This window comes from Eupeodes corollae, chromosome 1 (genome assembly GCF_945859685.1).
Source record: "Eupeodes corollae chromosome 1, idEupCoro1.1, whole genome shotgun sequence".
NCBI classification, from domain to species: Eukaryota; Metazoa; Arthropoda; class Insecta; order Diptera; family Syrphidae; genus Eupeodes; species Eupeodes corollae.
In genome coordinates this window covers 240,266,239-240,290,795 of record NC_079147.1, presented here as the reverse complement: position 1 = coordinate 240,290,795, position 24,557 = coordinate 240,266,239, and the positions used below count along the sequence as shown (strand labels likewise).

At 34.4% G+C, this 24,557-nt stretch overlaps 1 protein-coding gene across 31 annotated transcripts in view; it reads right to left on the bottom strand.

Annotated features, from left to right (window-relative positions):
- LOC129942467 (dystonin) overlaps nt 1-24,557 on the bottom strand; it is a 290,358-nt gene that overhangs the window by 120,237 nt on the left and 145,564 nt on the right. For all 31 annotated transcript variants that reach the window (XM_056051421.1, XM_056051422.1, XM_056051397.1 and 28 more), the window contains one exon: nt 7,469-7,530. In XM_056051421.1, the coding sequence (XP_055907396.1) occupies nt 7,469-7,530 (62 nt within the window). The remainder of the gene's footprint in view (nt 1-7,468; nt 7,531-24,557) is intronic.

Below are 24,557 nucleotides of genomic sequence, written 5' to 3'. Positions count from 1 at the left end.
AATAAATTTAAATACCGTATTTTACGTATATATGGCGATAAGCCTTTCGATTGATTACTATCCAACACTCAATCCGAATAGCCATCAAAAGTCGTCTGGCTCATCACAATATTATTATCCAACAGATCCGACCACTTTATTATAGAGATAACCACTTAACGTTGTTTTATTAATTAATAATATTTGTTGCTCTTTTTTTCATTTTGATCAACAATAAAAGAGCGATTGTATAAATATATAACATTAAAAGTATAATATTGACTTCAAGATTAGTTTATTCTGTTTCTTCTTTTTAAGTATAGTTTATTTCAATCAATTGATGATGATCTTGATTTGATCTGGAATTTTTATTAAAAAAAATGTTAATTATTTTCAAAACGCCATCGACATAGCAAAGCGTCATGTCTAAAGTGTCTGGCATGTCTGACACATGCGAAGCGAGGTTGGCATTTATTTATTATTATTAAAAATATGATAGAAAAACATATTTTTATAAAAATGATAGTTAGGTACGCGTAGGTAAGGTAGTTTCAAGAAAACAACATTCCTTAAATAGAAGAAAACCAGAGTGTAAACCAGGAAGAAGTTTTAATTTCGAACTATTTTTGAATAATTATCTGCAATCAAACGAGAAATAGATCTTTTGATTTATGATGATGGAAGTAAGTAATAAAATTAAAAAAGAGATATGATTAATGTTGAATTCAATCGAACGACAAATTACCATGATTTCTCTTCAATTATTTCTCTTGCATTTATCATTACTTGTCGTAATTGTCAACATATTATAATTTTTTGAACTCATTTAGATTAGTTACATTAATGTTATTGAAATAGAAAATCAGCGGATAATTCAGTAAACAATTGACGGAAGTTCATATAATTATGGAAAGAGATTAATCAGATCAATTTAATCCAATTTATACAAACAGGCCATAAGATTTATGACAGGTGGTTTTTCATTTGACAGATTATAGCTACTACCATTCAGTTTTCAGCCAGTTTTAAAGTGTTAGATTTGATATTTGAATTTATAATTCGGACAGCAAATTGAAGTAAGACATCATGAAAACAAAAAACAAACAGATCAGATCTACCTTTTAAAAAAAATAACCAATTGTCTAAAAATCTCGTGAAAGTACAATGTTTTGACAGTTTGGGAAGAAACGTCATTGTCAAACGCTATTGTCAAGCGACAATGAAACTATCGAAATTTACACAAAAAAACAAAGCAGTTAAGCGTTTTTTCTTTTTAAGTTCAGCTAAGCTGTCAAAAAATTACTTGTGTTTCTTATTTAGCTCATGCATATCAGAGCACTCGGGTTGATCGAACTGAGCTGTCAAAAAATGACTTGTGTTCCTTATTAAGCTAAGACACATCAGAGCGTTCGGATTGGCTGAACTCTTTGAGCTATGAATAAAATGACCGGACTAATGAAGTAAAAATTTGAGCGCTGCTGATTTCACGCTTGTTTCGTGTGAAATAGACAGGTGTCAAATTCTAAAATTTTCTGAAGTGTGTTTCATAAATAAATCTAAGAGCCCTGATCAAATTCAGTTTAAAGTGTAATCGACCCGCTTACTCTGTTCAGAAATTTAAAAGAAAAACACAAATATTGTAACACTTTGGGAAAAAATCTAGCAACCGTGTGAACAAAAAATATTTGTTGCTGCTGACATCTTATTGACAGCTATAGTCAGGAAAATTATGATTTATGGGAGGATGTGCTTGATGTTACTTTAGGAAACAATCGTAATTTATTAGTGGAGAATTGGAGTTTCCCCTTTGAATTCGTTTTCGGATCACAAGTGGAATCTTTTTCAATTTAATTTCGAGTAGAAAAACCCTCCGCCTTATAGAAATCCCCAAAGAACTGACTTGAAGAAATTCTGTCAAATTGCTAAAATTAAGCAACTAAACTAAATATAGCCGTAAAACCCTTCTTTCTTGGTGGAATGAAGAACTGTCCAATCTTAGGAAAATGACGAGGACAATTTTCAATATATAAAGCCTCTTCTGCCGAATCTCTTGAGCTACTCATGAAGACGCACTTTCCGGGTTGCGAGAGTGATAACCCGGAACCGCTTGAAACCACAGAGCTAAACGTAGCTCATGTGGAGCAACTCAATACCGTTATAACCAGAGAAAATATTTTGTGGGCCATCATACTGCCAGTTATGCTTCAAAAGTTGTATGATGTGGCAGCTCCATGGCTGGAACAAATTTTCAAAGGATGCCTCCTTCTCAAACATGTACCCATGTCGTGGAGACAGGTCAAAGTAGTTTTTATCCTGAAAGTGGGTAGGCGAGATCATGAATCCGGATTTCAGACCAATAAGCTTAACATCTTTTGTGCTTAAAAGCGTATTCTTGATTACCATATTAGAGAAATCCTAGTTGGACGACCTCTAGAAAGCTCTCAGCATGCTTATTTGAAAGGCAAATCTACGGAGACTGGCCTCCATGAGGTAGTGCGCACTGTAGAAAAAACAATCCATTATAAAGAATTTACTCTTGCCACCTTCTTAGACATAGAAGGTGCTTTTAACAACTTCCTTACCGAATCCATAGAAGAATCGCTCGTTAAGTTCGGTGTAGAAGACTTCAGTCGAAGATGATTTTATGGACGTACACAGCCGTAGTACGTCCAATCTTAACATATGGTTCGATTGTGTGGTGGCCTTCTCTTAGCAAAGCCTATAATATTGATAAGCTAAAGAAGGTTCAGAGAACAGCTTGTGTGGGCTGGGCACCATAGGGGCCATGCGTACTTGCCCAACGGACACCTTAACCGTTATTTTGGATCTTCTATACCAATCGACCTTTTTATTAAATACATAGTTTTCTGCAGCGCTATTAGGCTGAAGAAATCAAAAAGATGGTTCTGGGATCTTTTCTGAGTCCCTAAATGTAGCTAAATCTTTTAGGCTTCCTGATTTTGCTAGCGTTTTTCAGGCTGAACTGCTGGCAATAAGGGAGTCATGTAAGATACTTAAACAAAGCCCAAACCAAAACCGAAATGCGGCTATCTTCACAGACAGTCAGGCATCTGTCAAAGCCATTAACTCGGCCATATCCTCATCTAAATTGATCCAGCAATGTAGCTTGCGAGCCTGAATATTAACTTCGTTGTCACCCTGATCTGGGTTCCGGGCCCTAGCGGTATCGTGGGAAATGAACGGGCTGACGAGCTAGCCAGGCAAGGATCGGCCTTTCATAGCTCACTCGCAGAAATGGTTAACATTCCTCTTGGTGCTATGAAGGGTAAAATCTTTTCTATCTACCAAACTGAATCAAACCGAAGGTGGAGCAATTTACCCAACTGCATTATATCTAGGATGATATGGGCCACCTATAATAAAACCTACAAACGATCTTCTATGCAGGCCAAGGCAGGACATAGCCAGGATTGTTGCGGTTTGTACCGGACATTGGTCTATAGGAGTTCATGCAGAGAAGTTGGGTATCTCTTACAACACCTGTTGCCGTAGTTGTAGTGACCAAAGAGAAAGTGCAAATGTCCTGCTTTGGCAAACACTAGAATGAAATACTTTGGAAAAGCATTCTTTCATGAACTTGATGAGCTATCTGAGACAAAGCTTCTCTATAAATCTTTCCCTTTCTATCACAGGTCAAACGAGTTTTGGTATGAAAACGGCGCACTACAGCGTTAATTGGATTTGAGGCTAGGTTGCCTTAAGATCGCCATTTCTACCACGACCATAGTCGGTCAGAGCACCAACTGGTAATTTGGTAATTGGTTGTAACGACATACGATGTAAACAAAATTTACAAGTAAGTTACTTTATATTGAGTTTGTATTTATTCAATATCAACAGAAATAAGTTGGTAGAGATGTGAAGAGACCCTTAAGAATTGTGACGTTTATGCACAATATCGAAATTGCGCAATTTTACTCCTAATTGTAAAATTGGATATCTTCAAGAACTGTTATAGAAAAGAAATCGACATAAGGGTAAGGCTGTCAAAAAAAAAGTTCGCACTGGAATCCAAACTAGACATGAGGATCCCTTGTCAAATCTAAATGGACGGAATTAAAATCCACTCAATGAATACAAAATAAATATAGCGAATCTAGCGCCCCAAACACATGTCGTATTTTAGTTTTTTTTTGTTGGAATGTGCAGCTGTCAATTTTTAATCTGACACAAGTGAAGTACTCAAACTCGAAGTCTTTTGTATTTTTTAAAGTCTAAAGATAGAATAACGAAAGTGTTAATGTCATTAGAGTTGAATGAATTATACCTAATCAGCATTATTTGCCTTACATTAGCGAAGATCTTATAGGCCAGAATTAAATACATACATATGTATTTACGTTTTTAAAGGGATTAGGTCTTCGAATAAACTCCAAAGCTTCAAAATTGTATCCCAAAACATTATTATATTATAGCCTAGTAAAGCATTCTACATTCGTGGAGTGCGTTAAAAAAAATCTCTGTACTTCACAGTACAAATTTCTAATCAAGGGAAAACTGGTGAGCATTTCCAGAATTACAATTGAATTGTTTGAGGGGAGGAGTGCAACTGGCTATTTTACTAAAACATTGTTTATGAAAACAGCGATAAAATAATGATCGAGAATGTTCGAGAATGTTTGAGAGATACAAGGGTTTCAGTTAGGCAACCGGCACTTACCATTTTTAAAGCTCTCTTTTGAATTATGTCCAAGAGTCTCAATAAGTAAGTAACTTCAGCATCTGCCAAGATATAGGAACCGTACTCGAGTTTCAGACGAAGACAGGCTTTTTAAATTATAGCCAGATCAGAAAGTGTACAAATCTTCTTGCATCTTAGCAGAAAACCTAAACACTTGGCAGCAGTTTTGGAGACTCTAAATATGTGCTCACTCTGCAAGAAATTTGTTGATGCACAACCCTAGAACTGTTGAAAAAGTTGTTCAGTCTCGTCGATGTAAGTACCATCGATGGATATTTGCATTGAAGGAGGGTTACGCTTTCCGATAGTTTTCGAAGCATTAAATTCTACCCGTTTTTGTATTCCACATTGGACAATTCTATCAAGATTAGAATTCACTGAACTTATCATAAGCTGGCGTTCGTAGTCCACATTCGAAAGGCAAGAATTAGAATCCAAACACGAATACGAAAAGCTGAGAGAACTGTCATCAGCGAAACAATTTAGTGAGTTATAAGTTTCAGACAAAAGATCATTTATAAATATAAGAAAGAGTCCTGGAGACAAAACGGAACCTTGAGGTACACCAGCGTTTACTTTGTAGATATCAGATTTGAACCCCTTGCGAAAGGAAACTTCTAAACCAACAAGGAATAAATGTATAGATACCAAATGCACGCATTTTCGATAAGACAGCTTGATGTAAAACTCTTTCAAATGCCTCTAAAATATCAAGTGCAATAATCTTCCACTCTCTAAAAGGACAACAAGACTTGGGCCATTGTTCGGTGATATATGGGGTGAAACTGACTTCCATGTATGTATATATAGGGAAGCTATATGCTTGTCTATAATCTGGAAGGAAGCAGAGCTTACTTGCACCTCCACGCGGTGGCCCTGGGCACAAGTAAGAGAAATCAGTGTAGTTCCATGACGATTGATACTGTTGCAATTCATAGTTATTGAAAAAGGTACAGCTTAAAACTGCACTGAGTTGGTTCTCTAGTGAGCGAACGCAAGAAGCTACAAGGGACTGTCATCCTGCCTCATGGGTTCGAGGTAGACTTACTGATATAAATTATAAAAAATCCATAGAAATCAGTAAATATACAAATCGACAATTAAGTTGGTATTTCATACAAGAAAAAAAAGTCTGGAGTGGAAGTAAAAATCATTTAAAAAAAATGATGCGATTGTAGATAAAGCTCGGTGGATTGAGTCCCACATGAAACCGAGCGGACACTTCTAGGGTTATCTTTCCAAGATGGCACCAAATCAAGGACCTAAATTAACTCACCATTGAAGATATGGTACCACATATCATATATAGGATGGCCTCCTTGTGAGAGTATCGTGGTGGCTATGGTTTATCCTATATGCATAGGGTATTGGTTTTTCATTGTTCACCCTAGATAAATCAATACTTAGATAGACAAAGACAAGACCAAAGGTTAACAAATTGGTGCATTTGTTAAGTCTTGGTAGCTTAGAAAGAGGAACTTACTCGAAACATTTTCCAAAGAAGAGAGGGTTAGTCTTATGAAATACTTTTAGCGAATTTAAAAAACTAAGCGACAAAGCAATGCAAGGGGCAGCAGGTTTAAAAGCTTGCCATTAAATTAAGACCCACCGCCAGGTTTGATGCTGCGAATGATTTTCTTAAACTGTTCGGTGATATAAACGATAAGATCACCAGTGGACATATTGCTTTGAAAGCCAGTCATTAAGAAGCTTTCGGTCTTCAAAATATTTAATAAGCTGAAAATTGGTCATCGTTTCCATGACCTTGGAAAGAACGTGACGTAGGTGCAATTGGGCGACAGTTAGAACTGGGAGAAGCATTTATAAAGAACAAAAACCCTTAAACATTTCATATACTAAACTTTTAAATAACATTTTTGAATTTTTCATTGTCAAACTTAAAATTTACTTCAGATTCGTCTCGAAATTTAAGCAGAATGACAGATTAACGAAATTGTATGCAGTGCGAAAGAGTTGAAGGTTGAACAAAATGTCGGTGGTGCAGAGCATGTTACCGACGTTCGTTCAACTTTGTTTCGTTGAATTTAGTAACAGTTTAGAAATAATCGAAACTGTCACTTAAGCTTATTTGTCAAATTCTGTATTAGGAGTGATTATTTTCAATTTGTAATGATTTTTCATTTGAAGCTTTGTCTTTTTTAAGTTGTTTTCCTTTCTATAACGCATTTCTCTTTTAAAGTGATTTCCCTTTATTTCGTTTTCATGGTTATCGAAACGATTCAATCAATAATAACAATATTTAACTGAATGATCTCATCCTATAATTTTATTAACTATAATAAACTGCACGAAAACGTTTAACAAAAATCAAAGCAAAATTAAAGATAAAGCTTATAACTCTACAAAAATATACTTTATTATAAAAGTAGCTACCTTAAGAGTTGATTGACACACCATTTTTCAAACTCCTTAACGTTAACTATATATACATAACGATAATTGATGTATATTTGTTTAAACAATATAAGTAAGTATTTTTTTTATCGAAGAATAACGTGTCAAAATGCAAAGAACCATAAGCTTCCGGATATATATTTTTGAATATTATTTCATGCTAAGTACAAATATAAATGAAGGTATTGAAAGTGATAACAATATTTTTGAACTTTTTAGTTTTTTTTTTTTAATTTTCAAATCAAATAATGAGAAGAACGCCTACATGAAGCAATGATTTTTTAATTATGGTTACCAACATACATGATTTTTAATGAATATCTGATCAAATAAAAAAAAAATAACAAATAAATGTCTTTAAAATAAATTTACCTTTTTTAGATGCTTGTTGACCCATTTTGTGAAAGTCTTCTTTTGTATAGCATCACGTTCATCTATTTATAAAAATAAAATAAAATTTTAAAATATTATTTAATAACAAATTTAATAATAAGTTAATTTATACAACAATTTCGTTTCTCTAAAACACTTTGCAAGAAAAAAAAAACAAAAATTGTGTAATAACAAAAATGAAAACTAAATGTCAAACTTATGTCAATTTATAATTCAATCAAAATCACAGCAACAACAACTGCTTTCGTTGTTATTCTAATTAATCGTTAATTGTAGATCTGTCACGTACACATTTAGTGAAAAGCGTCACATCTTTCGTTGTTTTTTTTTGTTCGTTTCACTGACTGTACAAGTATACCTACATAAATATGTATATATTGTTTATAAAACAACATGCTGTTAAATGTTAGTTAAAAACAATTGTTTAAACTGAATAGCGTATGGCAGTTTACATCAGTAAATTGCCAAGTAATTGCACTTATTAAGTTAGAATTTTGTGTAATTGCTTAGAGCGGTTATCGTTCCTTCCCCCCCAACACATCCCACACTTTATATTCTTTGGTCAAGTCGTTCTCGGTCTCGTCTTGGCGGATTAGACATACATATAGTATAATATGTAGGAGCCGCTTGTCAATCAAAAAAAGCAGTTGCACGTCGCGCATTTTAACAAAAACAAATATAAAATATAAAAATAAATATAACGAATAAAATGAACGCATCCCACGCTCAAACTACTAATCAATTTTGTTTTAAATGTTTCTCTTTTTTTTAGTATGTAAGTCAAACTCATTCCATTTGTGTATTATTATTATTACTGTATTAAAAAAACGAAAAAAGAAATCAGAGCATGGAATTGCCTTTAATTGGTTCAATTTAAAATAATAATAAAATCAAATCATATAATCAATAAGACATTGCTGGACGCCGCCATTTCGCCGCAAATCTCTATTAAAATGACAGAGTTCAGCAAATGTTAAGGGAAACCAAATTCACTTTGGATACTTTTCGATTGCGGTTTCATTCTACGTCACATTTATTTAATCAAATAATTCTATTTTGGGACAAATTAATAAATTGCATCATATGACATCATCGTCATTTTCATCTTCATCTTCATCGTCGGTCGGTTGATTCTCGGCTTGATATGAGTAGAGTTTGAGAGTGTGTCTCTTGATTTGATGCAGTAAGATCTTCACCCATTCGATTGGAGTTTAAGCTTAAGTCACATCAACAATACTTGTCTTTGTGTTTTAAGTCGAGTTTTGTTTGTTAGCCTTTGGGGGATTTTTCTTAAGAGCTGATGTAGAAGCTGTTGCTTAGAGTGGACTTTAGGGTGCATGACACATTATTCAATTTATAAATCTGCCCGAATATAGAGAGGAGTCTGTTAAATTATTATTTTTATGAATAAAATCAAAGAATTCACATATAAAAAAAAAATGAGGACCGGAGATTTTAATCTAAATTTCAAATTAAGTCATCTGATATTCTGATTTATGTGATTATTATTTTTATTTACATAAATCATGATTATAAACCAGATGTTTCAAACTGACACGTACAACATACACTTGATAAATAGATACACACTTATAAAAACAGTTTCGTGTTTCCTAGAGTTTGCAATTTATGATGTTTCGATTTGATAGACATTGCTTAAGCAATTTAAAACAAAATTCAAATACATACATATGTATACAAAAAATCAACATTGATTAATATTTATTAAGGAAAATAAATCCAATTAAAAATCAGCATGAAATTATAATAAATTCTTTATCTCGTGTTGAGTGTTGAAATTCCTATCTTTCAATTTACTTAAAACGTCAGTGTCAAATGAATTTCACAATAGACGTCAATTTTTAGACATACTATCAGCTGATTAAATGCATTTTGCCCTTAAGTTTTTTGTTGTTCTTTCAATGTGACAGGTCAAATAAATTTCACAATAGACGCCAAAATGTATACTAGTATTTGATGTATAGTGCTTTTCGCCCTTAAGATTTTCGTTTTCTGTTATTCCGACAGATCATTCAAACATTTTACGTCGCGCTGTTTGTTGATATGTCAAATTTCAGACATAAAGACAGTGAAAAATGACAGCTAAGCTACCGTTACATTTTATTTTAGCGAATCGGTGTTTTTTTTTCACATAATCCGATTCACTTGGCTGACTTCAATTTATGGATCAATTTTTAGCGTTTAATCTTTGTTTCCCCTAAAGAAGATTCACTGTGTTATTTTTGCCATGATTTTATGGTTACGTTGCATTAAGAATAATATCATATAATTTGTAATAAAATGTTGCAGACTTGAAAGATTTACGTTTTCGGCTAATTTACTATATAATGCTTCAAGTAATATATTAATAAATCAAGTCACTACATTTCTATGTGAAAAGTATTATTTGTTTGACAGAAATTGATAAACTGTCAGTTTTAAAAAAGTTCATGAGAAAAATTTGTGAAGGATTCGAAGAGAAGAAATTTGCGCTATTCACTAATTCTTTCTTTTAACAATTATCACAAGTCTTAGTGAGATTTAACGACGCATATGATCACCATTTAAAAAAATAGTATAGTTTGGAAAAAGTAAACGAACAGTGCTACGGAAAACAGAAATGGGAAATTTATCATTCACGTGTTTTTATTCCGTCAGTTTTGACAGACATTTTTCTTTTTTCTTCTTAATCAATCTGCAAAAGTGAGTAAGATGGTGATATGAGTAAAATAACACAAATTACACGTACTGGGAGATTAATGGGGAATTTTACACGTACTGGGAGCTAAATGGGGAATTTTAAGTTTGTTTTTAGATGCAAAGAATTCTGTATTCCCGGTTTTGACATTTAATGGATTTTTAAAATTTTAATTATGACAGCATCCAAAATAAGTATAGTTTAAAATCCAAGCTTAAAATTGTCAGTTTATACTCAAATTTATTACAAGTTAATCCAGTGTTAATTTGTCAAAATCTATGGGATTTGTCGTCATTATTTGGCAGAAAGAAACAAAAAAATTGTATTGGCCTAATTTAAATATTTATATTTAAATAAATCTTATTTGAGAATGTAAATTAAGTTGACAGCAAGTGCTTTTTTTCTCTGTTTTTGAACAGACCCTGAAATGTCAAATTCAAAAATTTTCTCATTTCTATGCTTAGTGTGTTCAAAGCTTCAAAGTTATATGTATCACTTGTGTTAGAGCGCGATCAACAAGCTCAGGAAAATAAGAACGAACGTTCTGAGTTAAAAAAATACTGTAAACATAACAAATTTTTGAAAAATCTTAAAAAAATTAAATTCCGGAAGCAGATTGCTCTGAAAAAGAAGGAAAATTATATGTCATTGGTTTTTCCATTAAAGATTTGACAACTTTCCCATTCGGAAAAAATTAGCCTCTTTCCATCCGTTTCAATTCTTGAGTCAGATTGATCGTGTATGAGTGCAAATCAAGATCCTGACGTAAAATACGCCATAATGTTGTGTATTTGGATCGTTTCCTATGAACGCCTGGCCAGCGATATTTTCGCCAATTCCACCATCCCGTTGTCTCATCACTGACACGGCAACATTAGACAATGAATATGTTGACAGGTGGAAAATGTTTAAAATTTGCAGACATTGCTCGTTCGTGTATTTTGCCACTTAAATTGACAATGACAGTTCAATGATTAGTAAAAGGGTGCGTTCACAAATTAAATTCTAAGCTGTCAGGTTCCTATAAGAAAACACTATATATTTGGATTGTAAGTTAAGCTTTAGATCAGTGAGTGCTTTTTTTAAAACTATTTAACATATAATATTTTTTTTTTCGAAATCAATATTCGTCATTCGTTCCACAAGGCTTAAATGATAAATCTTATTAAGCTGAAGCTCAAATGTTCTCTCTTTTGAATGGGGAAAACTTTCAGCTATACCAATATCTTTAAGGCCATAAAAACTTACTTCAAATTTTATTTGAAGCTTAATAGAAGCTTTCCCTTTTTATGAAGATCAAACGTATTATCGGTTGCATTAAACATTCTTAAATTATTATTTTACTGCCTCTTTACAGTCAAATGCATCTTAAAAATTCAAATTCACATTTTCAATTAACTCAAAATACACAAACCACTTGAGAATTTTCTCTTTTTATTCTGTGTTTTATTTGAGCCTATGAGGAAGTCATAAATACTTTTTAAAAGTCTTAACTTTCCTACTTATTCAAATCTTCAAGTAATTTATAAACTCGAGACAGTAAAAAAGGCATAAACGCAATCATTCATTATTTTCGTTTTTTAACTCATAAAATCTATAATTGAACGAAGTCGTCCATAATATTTTATTTATACAAAGAATTCAGTGCAATTTTCCAAAACAGATTTCGATCGATAAAAATTATCGTAAATATGCATCGGAATGTAGGTATGTTGGGCCTTTGTTCTTGCTCAATTATTTTTACAACCGTTTACATTTCGTTATTTAATGATTTATACATTTTTAATGTAGATTTATCTTCAAGAAATTTCAAGACAGACTGTTAACGAGGTGGCGCTGAATTCCGGGATGACTATGACTAATAATTCGTTGTCTCCCATGACACAATGTTGAAGAGAATCCTCCATGGAGATGAAAATAAAATATTGTCTACATTAAGTCATGATTTAAATTGAAATCACTCCAGGCATTTCTTATTGTCTCGTTTTTGATATATGAATGATCTATTGCATGTGATTCATCAAGTAAATTACAGACAAACAAAAAATCATCATCATCATCAGATATCATTTCATCGCGCATTTAACGTATCAATAATTGATTGGTAATGGTTTTTCTAAGAAATTTAATACCACACTTGACAAGACAATGACGTTTATAGTAATTTAGCATAAACTTAACCACAATAATTTGTTTGATCTTTTATGACACCGATGATGACGCCACCTATAGGTCAGAGCAGTTCAAGGACAAGTTATAGCGATGTGTCAAACCGCAACCAAATATTCCAAATATACAAGTTGAAGTTTAAGCAAACTAGTAAATACTATTTGTGTATAGGTAATGTTATATCAAATACAGATTTCTTCAATGAAGATAACGAAGATGTAGGTTCAGCTTTAGTTGTTATTTTTTGATCTAATGTCATTGCCGCCATTTTGCAACTGAATATGACAGTTTATAGCTTGGCAGAAGAAGACAATGTATATCTGAGAATTTCTTTCGTTCAGTTTGATATCAACAATTCTTATTGATTTGAAGTATCGATAAAAGTGAAACTCGTAGTTTGTAAGTAACTATTCCGAAATCAGTTCAACTTGACTTGTGTCTATGTAACTCAGATTGACCTAATTGACAAATGACTTATTTTAGGTGAATTATATTGGCAATAAAATAGCACTTTTATAATGGGTTTTGGTGCCCTTAATTCAAATCTGCTTTCAAAAATGAATGCATCACGCCAGGTTTTTGAGATATTACTTTTAAAAATTCAAAAGAAAGGCCAATGCTTTTGCCGATCGAGTATCTCTAGAGCTTGCAAGAAACACTACAACGGACGATATGGGCCCAGAGACCCACCGGCAGCTTTGCAAACAATCCATCAGGAATGCTGCAGAAGAGGTGCTAGGTTTTTCACAGCCAATACCAAGGTACCCCTGGTTTGACTCCGAACGCTTTAGGCAAACACAGAAAAAACGGAGGCAGCAAAGGAGACCACGATCTTCCCGCCAGCTCTACGTCGACAAGAGAAGGGATGAGAACCGCTTGCTCCAAAGAAAGAAAAAAGGCCATGAGCATGTTTTAACAGGAAACAGGTGTGAAGCTTTTAAAGAAGAGTCAAAAAGAAAACAATGGGATTCACTAGCTGCCCTAGAACCTGCAAAGATAAGGAGGGAAATACCGTAGTCGAGACTCAGTCAATGCTAAAAATCTGGAGACATCATTTAATCCAGCTGCTTAATGGTGATGAAGTTAACGATTCCGCCAGCGAGCAGTTACATCAAATCTATTTGGTTGACGATCTAGAGTTCCACTATCCCGACCAGAGTGAGATCATACTAGCTATCACCAGGCTGAAGTCGAACAAAGCGGCCGGTGTTGACGGTCTGCAGGCGGAGCTTTTTAAGTACGGTGGAGCAGATCCGGTAAGGAGCATTCACCATTTAGTTACTAAAATTTGGTCGGAAGAAAGCATGCCCGAAGAGTGGAACTTAAGCACCATCTGCCCGATCCATAAAAAAGGTGACCGCCTTCTCTGCGCCAACTACAGAGGCATTAGCCTTGTAAACATCGCATAAAAGATCTTGTCAAGCGTATTATGTGATCGCCTGAAGCCCTTACCAGTGTGGCTTCAGGCACGGAAAATCTACCGTCGACCAAATTTATACTCTGTGCCAAATCCTAGAAAAGACCCAAGAACATAACATCGAAACACATCATCTTTTCATCGATTTTAAACCAGCTTATGACAGTGTAGACAGGAACGAACTTTACCGTGCCATGTTGAATTTTGGTATTCCTACAAAACTGATACGACTCATCAGGATAACGCTGGAAAATGCTCGTTGTTGCGTCAAAATTGTAAGAGACTCAACCGAAACCTTCGAAACCACTAGAGGACTTGGACAAGTCAATGCACTGTCATGTAGCTCCTTCAATATTGTTCTTGAAAGAGTGGTGCGCAACACCAACGGCAATACAAGTGGCACCATCTTTCAAAAATGCACACAATATCTTGGATATGCAGGTGACATCGACATTATGGGAAGAACCAAACGAGCAGTGACGGGTGCTTTCTCTAATGTCGAGTCTGAGGCGAAAAAAATGGGTCTTGACATTAACGAGGACAAAACAAAGTATTTACTATCTTCAAATAGAGTTGATTCACACCGTAAACTTGGTCAAAATGTGTCAATTGACAGGTAAAACTTCGAGGTGGTAAAAGAATTTGTTTAACTGGGCACTGCTGTTAATTCTGCAAATGACATCAGCGCGGAGATCAAACGCAGAATTACCGTTGCTAATCGCTGTTTCTTTGGCCTAAGTAAGCAGTTCGGGAGTAAGGGCCTATAGCGAAGTACCAAAGAGACACTGTACAAAACTTTAATCATCCCAGTCTTACTGTATGGTGCAGAAGCATGGACCCTCTACCAGGCGGATGGATCTCTTGGTATCTTCGAGAGGAAGGTTCTGCTTACGATCTATGATCCGGTTTTTGTCGACAGGCAAAGTAACATCTGGCGGAGAAGATTTAATCAGGAGTTATACGAGCTGTACAGCGACTTACCACTGGTCAAAAAACTGCGTGTTCAACGCTTAAGATGGCAAGTCGAGCGAATGAACATCGAAGCTCCAGCCCGTAAGGTATTCAACGCCAAGTCTGATTGAGCAAGAAGCAGAGGCAGGCCTCATCTCCGGTGGAGTGTTAAAGTTGAGGCCGACTCACGTGAGCTTGGTATTTGAAACTGGAGGCAGCAAGCTAGAGATCGAGTAAGCTGGCGAAAGTTATTACTTGACGCCCAGGAGCACAATGCGCTGTAGCGCGAAGTAAGTAAAATTCGAAAGAACAACCATAAAAGTCTTTTTGAGGCTATTTTAATTTATGAATTTGCTTTTTCTTAATAAAATCCGTGATGGTTTTTCCAATTTTTAAGAATCTTTAGTTAAAAACCCAGCTTTTTGACGATTCGATGCGATTATTGTGGCCCGATGAGCTTAAGAGAGAAAAGGTTTTGTTTTTGTGTAACAGTCGCTGAACCGTATTAATGAAGAAGAGTGGCAAAACTCTGCAAGTGTTGCACTCAAAAATGGTTCACGTAACTTGCGTGACTCACGATGTAAACAGAGTTTGTGAAATCATACGCAGTCACTACTCAAAAGTTTACTCCTTCGTGTCGAACTTAAAAGAAGTATTTCTGAAGAGTCCATCTCGGATTGATATTTTTAAGGATATGGAACCTGAATTGCCACTGCCACTTCAACCTGTTAGTTTGTTTGAAACTGAATTTGAAGTCATATTTTTGAATTCACATTTAACCTAGGTTTTACATCGCTGGGGGTACTTGGTTAGAGGCAGGAGCATGCGGAATTTTTGCTCTGATCAAAAAAATCGTCAACACTCTCGAAGATAATGCAAGCTGTGTTGCAAAAATTGATTGAAGTTCTTCTTCTCTTCTTATCAGCTGCAAGCGCAGCTGGAGTGCATTAAAGTCAATTTGGGTTTTTAGTCAATCTGAAAAAAACAATTTTTCAAAAACCTACAAAAAAGAGGTATATATTTGAGAGTCTATGCCTACTTATAATTTAAGCTAACAATATTCTCATCAAGGAACATCAATTTGCGAAGAACTGCAAAAAGACATTGAAAATTTAAAAAAAGCGAAAGGGCTCATTGCAGAGGAAGTCTTGAAGAAGTTTACTCCCGTTTTCCATGGAAACACAGTGCTAAAAACGATTAAGCTAACAACTTCTGTAATAAACGGCGACCTTTCAGGAAGGTTAGGGTTAGGTTAAAGTGGCTGTCAAAGATGGAAACGGGCACACTTAGGCCAGTTAAATGGCCCATTGTGATACCACATGAATCTTGAGGCTACATCCTAAGCTCAATGGAACCAGTTAGAGTCCCTCATGAAACCTGAGAGGCTGACTATGCTGATATGATTTAGATCGTTCAAGAAGAATTCTCCTAGGAAATTCTTGCGTTTTTGAGCTAGCGCAAGGCATGTACAGAAAAGGTAAAGAATTGTTTTCTTCTCTTCCTTGTCCGTACAGTTTACAAGTAGCGATTAGTATGCCAGTATGTGCCAAACGTGGATGGGCACTGTACCGTTCCTGGCGAGTTCATCTACCTTACAGTAACCTGGAATGTCTCTATGGTCCGGCACCCAGCAAAGGTGAATATTAAACTATTGCGCCATCTCCATTACAGATGATCGACAGCTAAGGACTGTTATAGCGTTTGTAGAGACAGAGTCCAGTGATTTGATAGCATCCTGACCATCTGAGAAAATGCGGATATCAGATGTCGATATCACGTTTTCTTTAAGCCAGAACAAGACTTCTTTTATCGCCAAAAAGTTCCTTCTGGAACACGCTACAATGATTGGGAAGACGGAATGAGGGACTTAATTTCAGTCGTTCAGAGTACACAACTTCACTAACCCCTTGTTTTGTGTTTGACTCATCTGTATAAAAAAGGATTGACTCATCCTCCAAGAATGTCATATCCTTCCAAAAAGATCTGGGAGGTATAGAAATCTCGAAATTTTTGTCGAATTGCAGGAAACTTTGGACTTAATAATGTTCAAAGTTTTAGATGCGCTCCGCTCGTTTCAGCTGAGCTTGAGAGATCATTTAGCTCCTTCACAGCCCTTCTAAGGAACAGCCGAAGAATATTTCTAACTGAGAACTTTAAAAAACTCTTGGTAATCCAATGCTACCATAATTAAGGGGGTATTCTGGTCTAGAAATTAAAAAAATCGATTTTTTTTTCTTTTCATATTTTCATAGTTTAACTATTTAAGAATATGTCTACGAGAGGATTTTCCCAAATTCAAATTATTTTCGGAGAAATAAGTATTTTGCTGAGCAGCCACCCAAATCGGTTGGGCTGCAACTAATAGAACAAAAGACATAATGGAGTACTTTAAACGCGTTTTTCTCAGAACTGTCTTTTTGAATCTGATACCCACGATTTCTCAGGTTCTGCCGAACCGATTTACTTGAAATTTTAAGAGAGTCTTCTTTAGTGACTTGTCTACGTCCGGAACTACGGCCATCCCCAAATTTAAATTTTTACTATTTTTAACAAATCGAAGAATGTTCAAAAAATGGTAATTTTTTTGTATTTTTCTTTAGACAGCCGCCATTTTGTAGAAAAAAATGTTTGTAACTTTTCCGTAGTTCCAGACATTGCGACATTATTGTAGATTAATAATCTTTTTTAGTTTTTGATTTCAGATTTCTAGAAGAGTTAAAATCGTGGGTATGGTCACGCACCAAATTTTTAAGATGCACCACTCCATCAGCTGATAACTAACGGAATTTTGATTTTTTTTTTACTTTTTTATTTTTTTTTGCATGCTTCTAATGTGAATAAATAACGTATAAAAAAATAGATGCTAAAATTATTGCTTGCTTTTTTCTACAGAACTTCAAAAATTACCTAAAATTCATGCCTCTAGACCAGAATACCCCCTTAAATGAGTTAAATGCCTTTTGAAGTGTTTTCTTTTGTCTTTTTTTAATTCCTAACCCTGCTCATAACCAATGAGAAATTTCAAAAACTAAGTAAGAACATAAAATTTTTGTACTTTGAAAGATCATCTATAATTTAAACTTAGCCTTAAAAAAACTGCCTTTTTAGGTTGTTTTTAAAGTGGCATATTTTAAAATATTGATGTGACAGATCCCGATAGATCCTGAGGCGGGATTCGAATTCGTTTTAATCATTTAACACTATTTGTGGGACAGACACTGTCCACCAGTGTATTCGTTGTTTGATGTTATCGTGTTCGTGAGACAATAGGTTGGTCGAAATATCTCAACCGTTCAGGTGTCCCTAGCAAACGATCCAAATCAATTAATTTCACAGCGGCGTTCTCAAGAACTAAGAACATTATGAATAAGGATCTTGGTTTACACCCACAAAAGGTCAAGCTAACTCAAGAATTGAAGCCGAGCGATTGGTCAAGTTGTCAATTTAAAAACAATGCACATAAATAGGTTAAAAGCGGAACGCCACGTTCCAAAGTTAAAACACAAAAGTAAAACATTTTCCAGCAAACACCAAAACACTTTAAACTCAAACGCAACAAAAATCCATATACGAGGTTTTTACTGTAAGTACCTAATAGTAAGTGCTTATTTTCAAGTAAGTGTATTTTTTAATTCCTACTACAAGATATGAATTTTAATTAAAATTGCTTAATCATTAATATTTTGGATTGCCATTTGTGGAATGTATGTTCAATTATAAAATCGTTCTACAATTCCTTTTTAAGAACCTACAATTTATTTACAAGGTCAAGCCGCGTAATATAAGAATCAATACCTCAAAGAGAATTAACGACCAACAGGTAGTAAGGAAATTATATAAAAGGTACCTTACATTGTAATAGGAGGAGGTTAAGGTTAACTCAGGAAACCGGACGTACTTAACCACAGGAAGAAAAGAAGAAGAAGAAAAAAGACAAGAAGAAATCTCAGGATGAAGCTATTAGAAGATGATTAAAAAGACATTCAAGTCCATTGGAATCTTCTCCTGTCTCGGCTAGTCGACCGATTGGCCGTCAGACCGCTTCGAGAAACAATTAAGTATATCGAATCCAAGAAGGGATATAACTTTCTCCCCATAAAGCGCCTTCACCATCTTCTTATCTTCGACTTCGTTTTTCAATTCTTAATTAAAACAAGAAGAGACATCAGTACAAAAAAAAAAAACAAGTGTTTTCATTTCAATGATGACGGCGGCGGTCCCGGTGGCGGTAATGGTGATTGTATACTCGAGTATCAAGTAAAGAAAGAAAGGCCGCGCCAAATAAGTTCACAAAAAAAAGAAACAGAAGAAATAACTAAATAAACAAGAAAGGGAAAGAAATTTCTCCATTTTTTTTTTCAAAAACTTAAAGAAAATGATTATACTTTTGCTACATTACGATGAGCATATACTACGTGCAACTTGAGTATAAACTTACGAGATAATAATAACAGAAAAGACAACAACAACAAAAAAAGTAAAAAGTAAAATTGCCGTGTGAAACATGTCACTCGGTCGCATTCCTTGTGAAGCTGATGAGGCTGAAGTTATAAAGCTGAAGCGCACCGCAAACGAGGATGGGATGATTGCTGGGAGAAGATTGATCACTCTGGTACCGACATAGGTAAACCCCATTTGTACACCAAGTACCGATACCGACATAACACCACATCGCAGCACAGTGAAGCGCTGCACGATCTACATTTGAATCACGTGCTATGTACATCCATTCCGCACCGAGTCCGAGCGGGAGAGACACTCCACCGCACCACAGCCCGCTCCACTGCGACTGTGACTCTTGATGCATGATGAGAGGAAATGTTGATAGACGCGCAAGATTTATAGAAATAGAAATACAATTTTATTGTTGTTTTTACCGTTTTTTCCCTCCATTTTTTTAAAAATTCAAGTCGATCTATGACATATGGTGCATGTAAAGTATCGTCTATGCAGATGACGTGAAATCAATCGGCATTTTTGTTTTAGTGTCGGTAATATAGTGACAGGTTAAAAACAAAAAGAAAAAGTATAACAACTCGTATTGTTTTTCACACATTATATTACACCCTATTTTTTAAAAATATATTAATATTTTCAAGTGATTGAAAAATCACGATGTTTACAAGCACACACATTCTTGACAGGTTTAACCTTATAAAGACAATTGATGATGATGATCTTATCGGACAAAAATGTTGAATAACTGCAAATAGTTATAGGTAATGATTATGAACAACTTAAAACTATAATAAACGAAATCAATTACATTTTCTGATATGAGGTGTACATCACAGCATTACATGTTTATAAAACGCAATAAAAATTAAGTTCTGTACACACTTAAAAACGGTGTAGTTGTGTTTTTTGTTTCGCACTTAAGTTGTGTTTAAATAAGAAAAGAGTTTAGATAAAACAAAAATAAATTAATTAATCGTTGCGATTTATATTTAGAGAGTCAATATTATTTTTGTTCATCAAATTTGTTTGTATCTATTGAGATACAAATTTTTAAGTATTCTGACGTAAAGCAGATTTTTTAGTTTATCTAAGTTTGGCTCTATAAACATTTTTAATGGATAAATTATTTAGAGCGCCAGATTGTTCTATTTTAAAGGTTGTGTTTTTAATGCACTCGAAATTCGAAACGAGAATTGTTAAAGTGCTCTTTATATTCAAGGTATTCGAATATATATGTATATACCATAAATAATCACCGCAATCTTAAGGGGGTTCTGACACCTTTTTGGTATTGTGAACATTAGGTAACGAAGATAAGGTGGTTTTAAAAGGAGAGAAGCTATTGAATTTCTGAATATTGCAATCATAAAGAAAGACCAAATGTCATGAAGCACATTAAAAACAAATCTCTGTACTTAACAGAGAAGTTGTGTTTAGAGCTTGCAGATTTGAAATTTTCATTTTTAGAGTCAATTGATAAAGAGGGACTGTTTAAATACATTCTTCTTAAGCTAGTTTGAAATACAGTCGGCACAATTTGTTGCACCATTCCCAAAATTGATTTAGATCTTCTTGTAGCTCTTAACAATCCTTGCTGGAGTTAATAATTCAAAACATTTAAATATCATGTGCATAGAATAGCGGTACAGAATTACGCATTTAAAACAGAAGGCAAATCTTTGATAAATAAAATAAACAGCAATGGGCCAAGGCGACTCCCTTGAGGTACACCGGAATTTTCTTCTGAACATGACGCTAGAATATCTTTTTTTCATGATATTTAGAAATCCACATGACGAAACGGTCATATTTTATAGTTCAATTTTACTTAATTTATAATTTCATGACATAATTTGTTAAATACATTGCTAAAGTCTGTAAAGATGCAATCCACTTGAGAGTGATTTTCATATGCACCAAAACAAAAAGTCGAGAATTGTAATAAATTACTGGTTGTTTTTTGTTTAGTGTTGCGGAGTTTACTGATGAGCATTCCTTGAGACGTTTGTACTGCAGGGCGGTGAAACTTACTGTTTGAAGAATTTCTCGTTAACAAAAAAGAAAACGATGAAAAAGAATAAGCCAAGAGACAATACGAAAGCGTAAAAACGATGTTATTAAACCCACGATATTTTTGTCAATTTTGTAAAAGGACCTTCCTTGAGTACTATCCAAGTGGTGTTTTGGGAAGTTACTGGAGCAGCAGCTTTATAATTTCATAATTTGTATAGATAATAATCTGATTAAGGAGGAGGGGGTCGTGGTAAACTTCTTGCATTGCCCTAGAAAACTCAAACACCTACCTGGTAAAAGGATTTAAACAAAAGTTTAAGACAAAACATCATAAATAAAAATGAGAAAGAGTGTTGGAGACAGGACAGAGTCTTGAGGCCCACCAGCTTCTAGTTTAAAGTTTACAAAAAAGAAACGATGAAAAAGAATAAGACAAAAAACAATACGAAGGCGTAAAAGCGACGTAATTAAATCCACGATATTATTGTCACCAATTATTTAGAAAGTTCTTCCTTGAACACTATCAAAGTGCTTTGGGAAGTTACTGGAGTACCAGCAAAGAGATATGAATTATATTCTGGAAATGGACGTTTATAAATTTTATAGATAATAATGAGTTAAATTCTTGTATTGCCCAGGAAATTATTAATAAAAATGAGAAAGAAAGAGTGTCGGAGACAGGACAGAGCCTTGAGGCCCACCATCTTTTAGTTTATAGGTACCTGAATTGAACCCATCGATTATCATTAAGGAGAGATTTCTAATGCCAAACTCTTGCGCTAACCAATATGATATCGCCAGTTAACCTTTTACCACAAAAGTCTTACTAAGTGTAACGCAAAATGTAAATATTTTACTCCGTGTCTGTACCAGTTTTTTGAGTATTTACCTTTCGTTAAAAAATTAGCTTTTTTTATTGTCATGGTAATTTTATAAACATGGAGAATATTATGGATGCTAAATCAATTTATATAAATCATTGTTACGGTTTGGCTTCGAAACTTTTTATCCAATTGTCATGCAGTTTTTTTTTAAAGTCTGATAATGTTAGTCAATAAATTGTTATCTATACATATAAAATTCAAATATCACTGACTCACTGATCTCTCGTTTCGATAGTAAATATAAATACCAAGAGCTATTTCCGTCGTGCATTCAAATAGCATAAAGATCCACCTGGTCTCTGCTGTTCAGGAGGAAAAGATTTATGGGCAGAAATCGCTGATCCACTAAAACCATTAAAAAGTCTTTTCAATCATTCTCATTGAGATTCTAAACATTTTCTTGGTATGATTCGTGTTTCAGGAAAAATGATGTCAGGCTTTGGTATAGAATCTCCTACACGGATTGAAGAACGCAACAGACAATTTCTTCAGGACAGGGATAATCTTTCCGAAACAACGTTCGTTCAAGAAAATGAACAAAAATTAACCGACGACTAGCGACTTGCATACAACACTATAATCGACAACGTGATGCAGAACAGTGGTAAAATGTTCTTTCTTGATGCACCTGGCGGGACTGGAAAAACGGTTTTGATCAATCTTTTGCTTGCTAAATAAATTTAGAATGCAAGCAAAAATTGCATTAGCAGTAGCATCATCTGGGATTGCTGCAACATTACTACAAAATGGAAAAACAGCTCACGCAATTTTTAAATCGCTTTTAGATTTGCAAAGCCAAGAGTGTTCATTTTTTAGGATCTTGAAAGAAACGACGTTTATTGTGTGGGACGATTCGACTATGGTAAATAAAGGTGGGTCTGATGCTCTGGATCGTACCCTTAGAGCAGATGAACGTCCAATGGAAGGTGTTGTAATACTGTTCGCTGGTGATTTTCGGCAAACATCACAAAAAGTGATGAAATAAATGCATGCTTAAAATCGTCGTTTCTGTGGGCTTCTGTCAAACCTTTAAGATTGACCACAAATATGCGCGTACATTTGGGTGGTTATAGTAATGGAGCACAATTTTCAAGAACTCTTTTGGATATAGGGAATTGAAATATTTTAAATAACGATGGTGAAGTACTAAAAGAACCAACATTTTCAACTAGCTTTACTGGACAAGACGAATTAATAGCTACGGTGTTTACCCTCAAGCCGCTCAAATTTCAGAGAAATCGGATGATTCGTTACGGAAACGAGCGATTTTAGCACCTAAAAACGATGCTGTTACAAGTAGTTTATAAGATTTGGTTTAAAAACATTCATTTTCATAAGGAAGCCGAGAATAAATAACCTAAGCATTTCTCATTAAAAATTGAGAGTGAAATAGACAAATTTCACTAAAAGTACTTCTTAAAGCTGTTTCCTATTTGTTTTTAATAAAATTTGTTATCACTCGTGTAAAAGTTGTAGAAAGTAAAAATTCCAACAACTTTTGTTATAAACATTTAAATCTTAAGTTGAAAATGAACTGTAATCATGTGATATTACCATATTTACTGAAAATTTAGAATGGCGCCCAACGCGAGATCCTTAAATACCAGAAAACTTTAGTTGTAATTTAATACTCGCATATAATTTTAATTGAACTTTAAAAATTAAGTTTAATATCGAAGTTTGAATTATCGGATAACAGTAATGTAGCAATCACTCGTTATAAACTACGAAGTTTATTTTTTTAAATCAATTTAACTCTTTTTCGATCTTATCTTCACTTTTATCATTTTCAGAATTAGAATTAAAGTGAATAATGGGTTGTTCGGCAAATGGAATACAATTGTCAGATATTAGGATAGCTGAACAGACTTTTTCGGATCACATGCCTTTGGAAGTGTCTTACATAGTCTCTGGTACCAAAGATACAACCAACACACAACAACTGAGGCTGCTTCTCAAGCTGAGATGGAAAGATAGATTTCTTTACATTACACAAACACATATGTCGCATAACCAATTAAAACAAAAGGACCTGACTCAAATGATAGTCAAGGCTGTCGAAGTTAAGGTCTATAATAGTTTTAGGCAGGGATGGTTTGACGATGAGTGTCTTAAAGCAAGAAAAAAACCGTTCGCTTTCTTAAAGCTGCTGAGAAAATCCAACACATCTTTTCAAAATAATGTATGCAGGTGCCAATACAAAATTTAAACAACTCTGTTTTAAAAAAAGAAAAAGTCTGGAGCGTCAAAACATTAACGTTTTAAATACGACACAGGAAAAACCAATTTAATTGCTGCATCACTGAAAGCGTCTGAACTCCGTATTTATTTCACGAAATTACTCAACGCGCAGCAATTTCCAACGCTTTCACAGTACGCAGCTCCGTATTTCAAAGATGAATTTCTTGATGCACCATTCTCGACTACTGAGCTAAAAAAATTAAATGCCAAAATGGGTAAGGCTCCGGGTGAAGACCA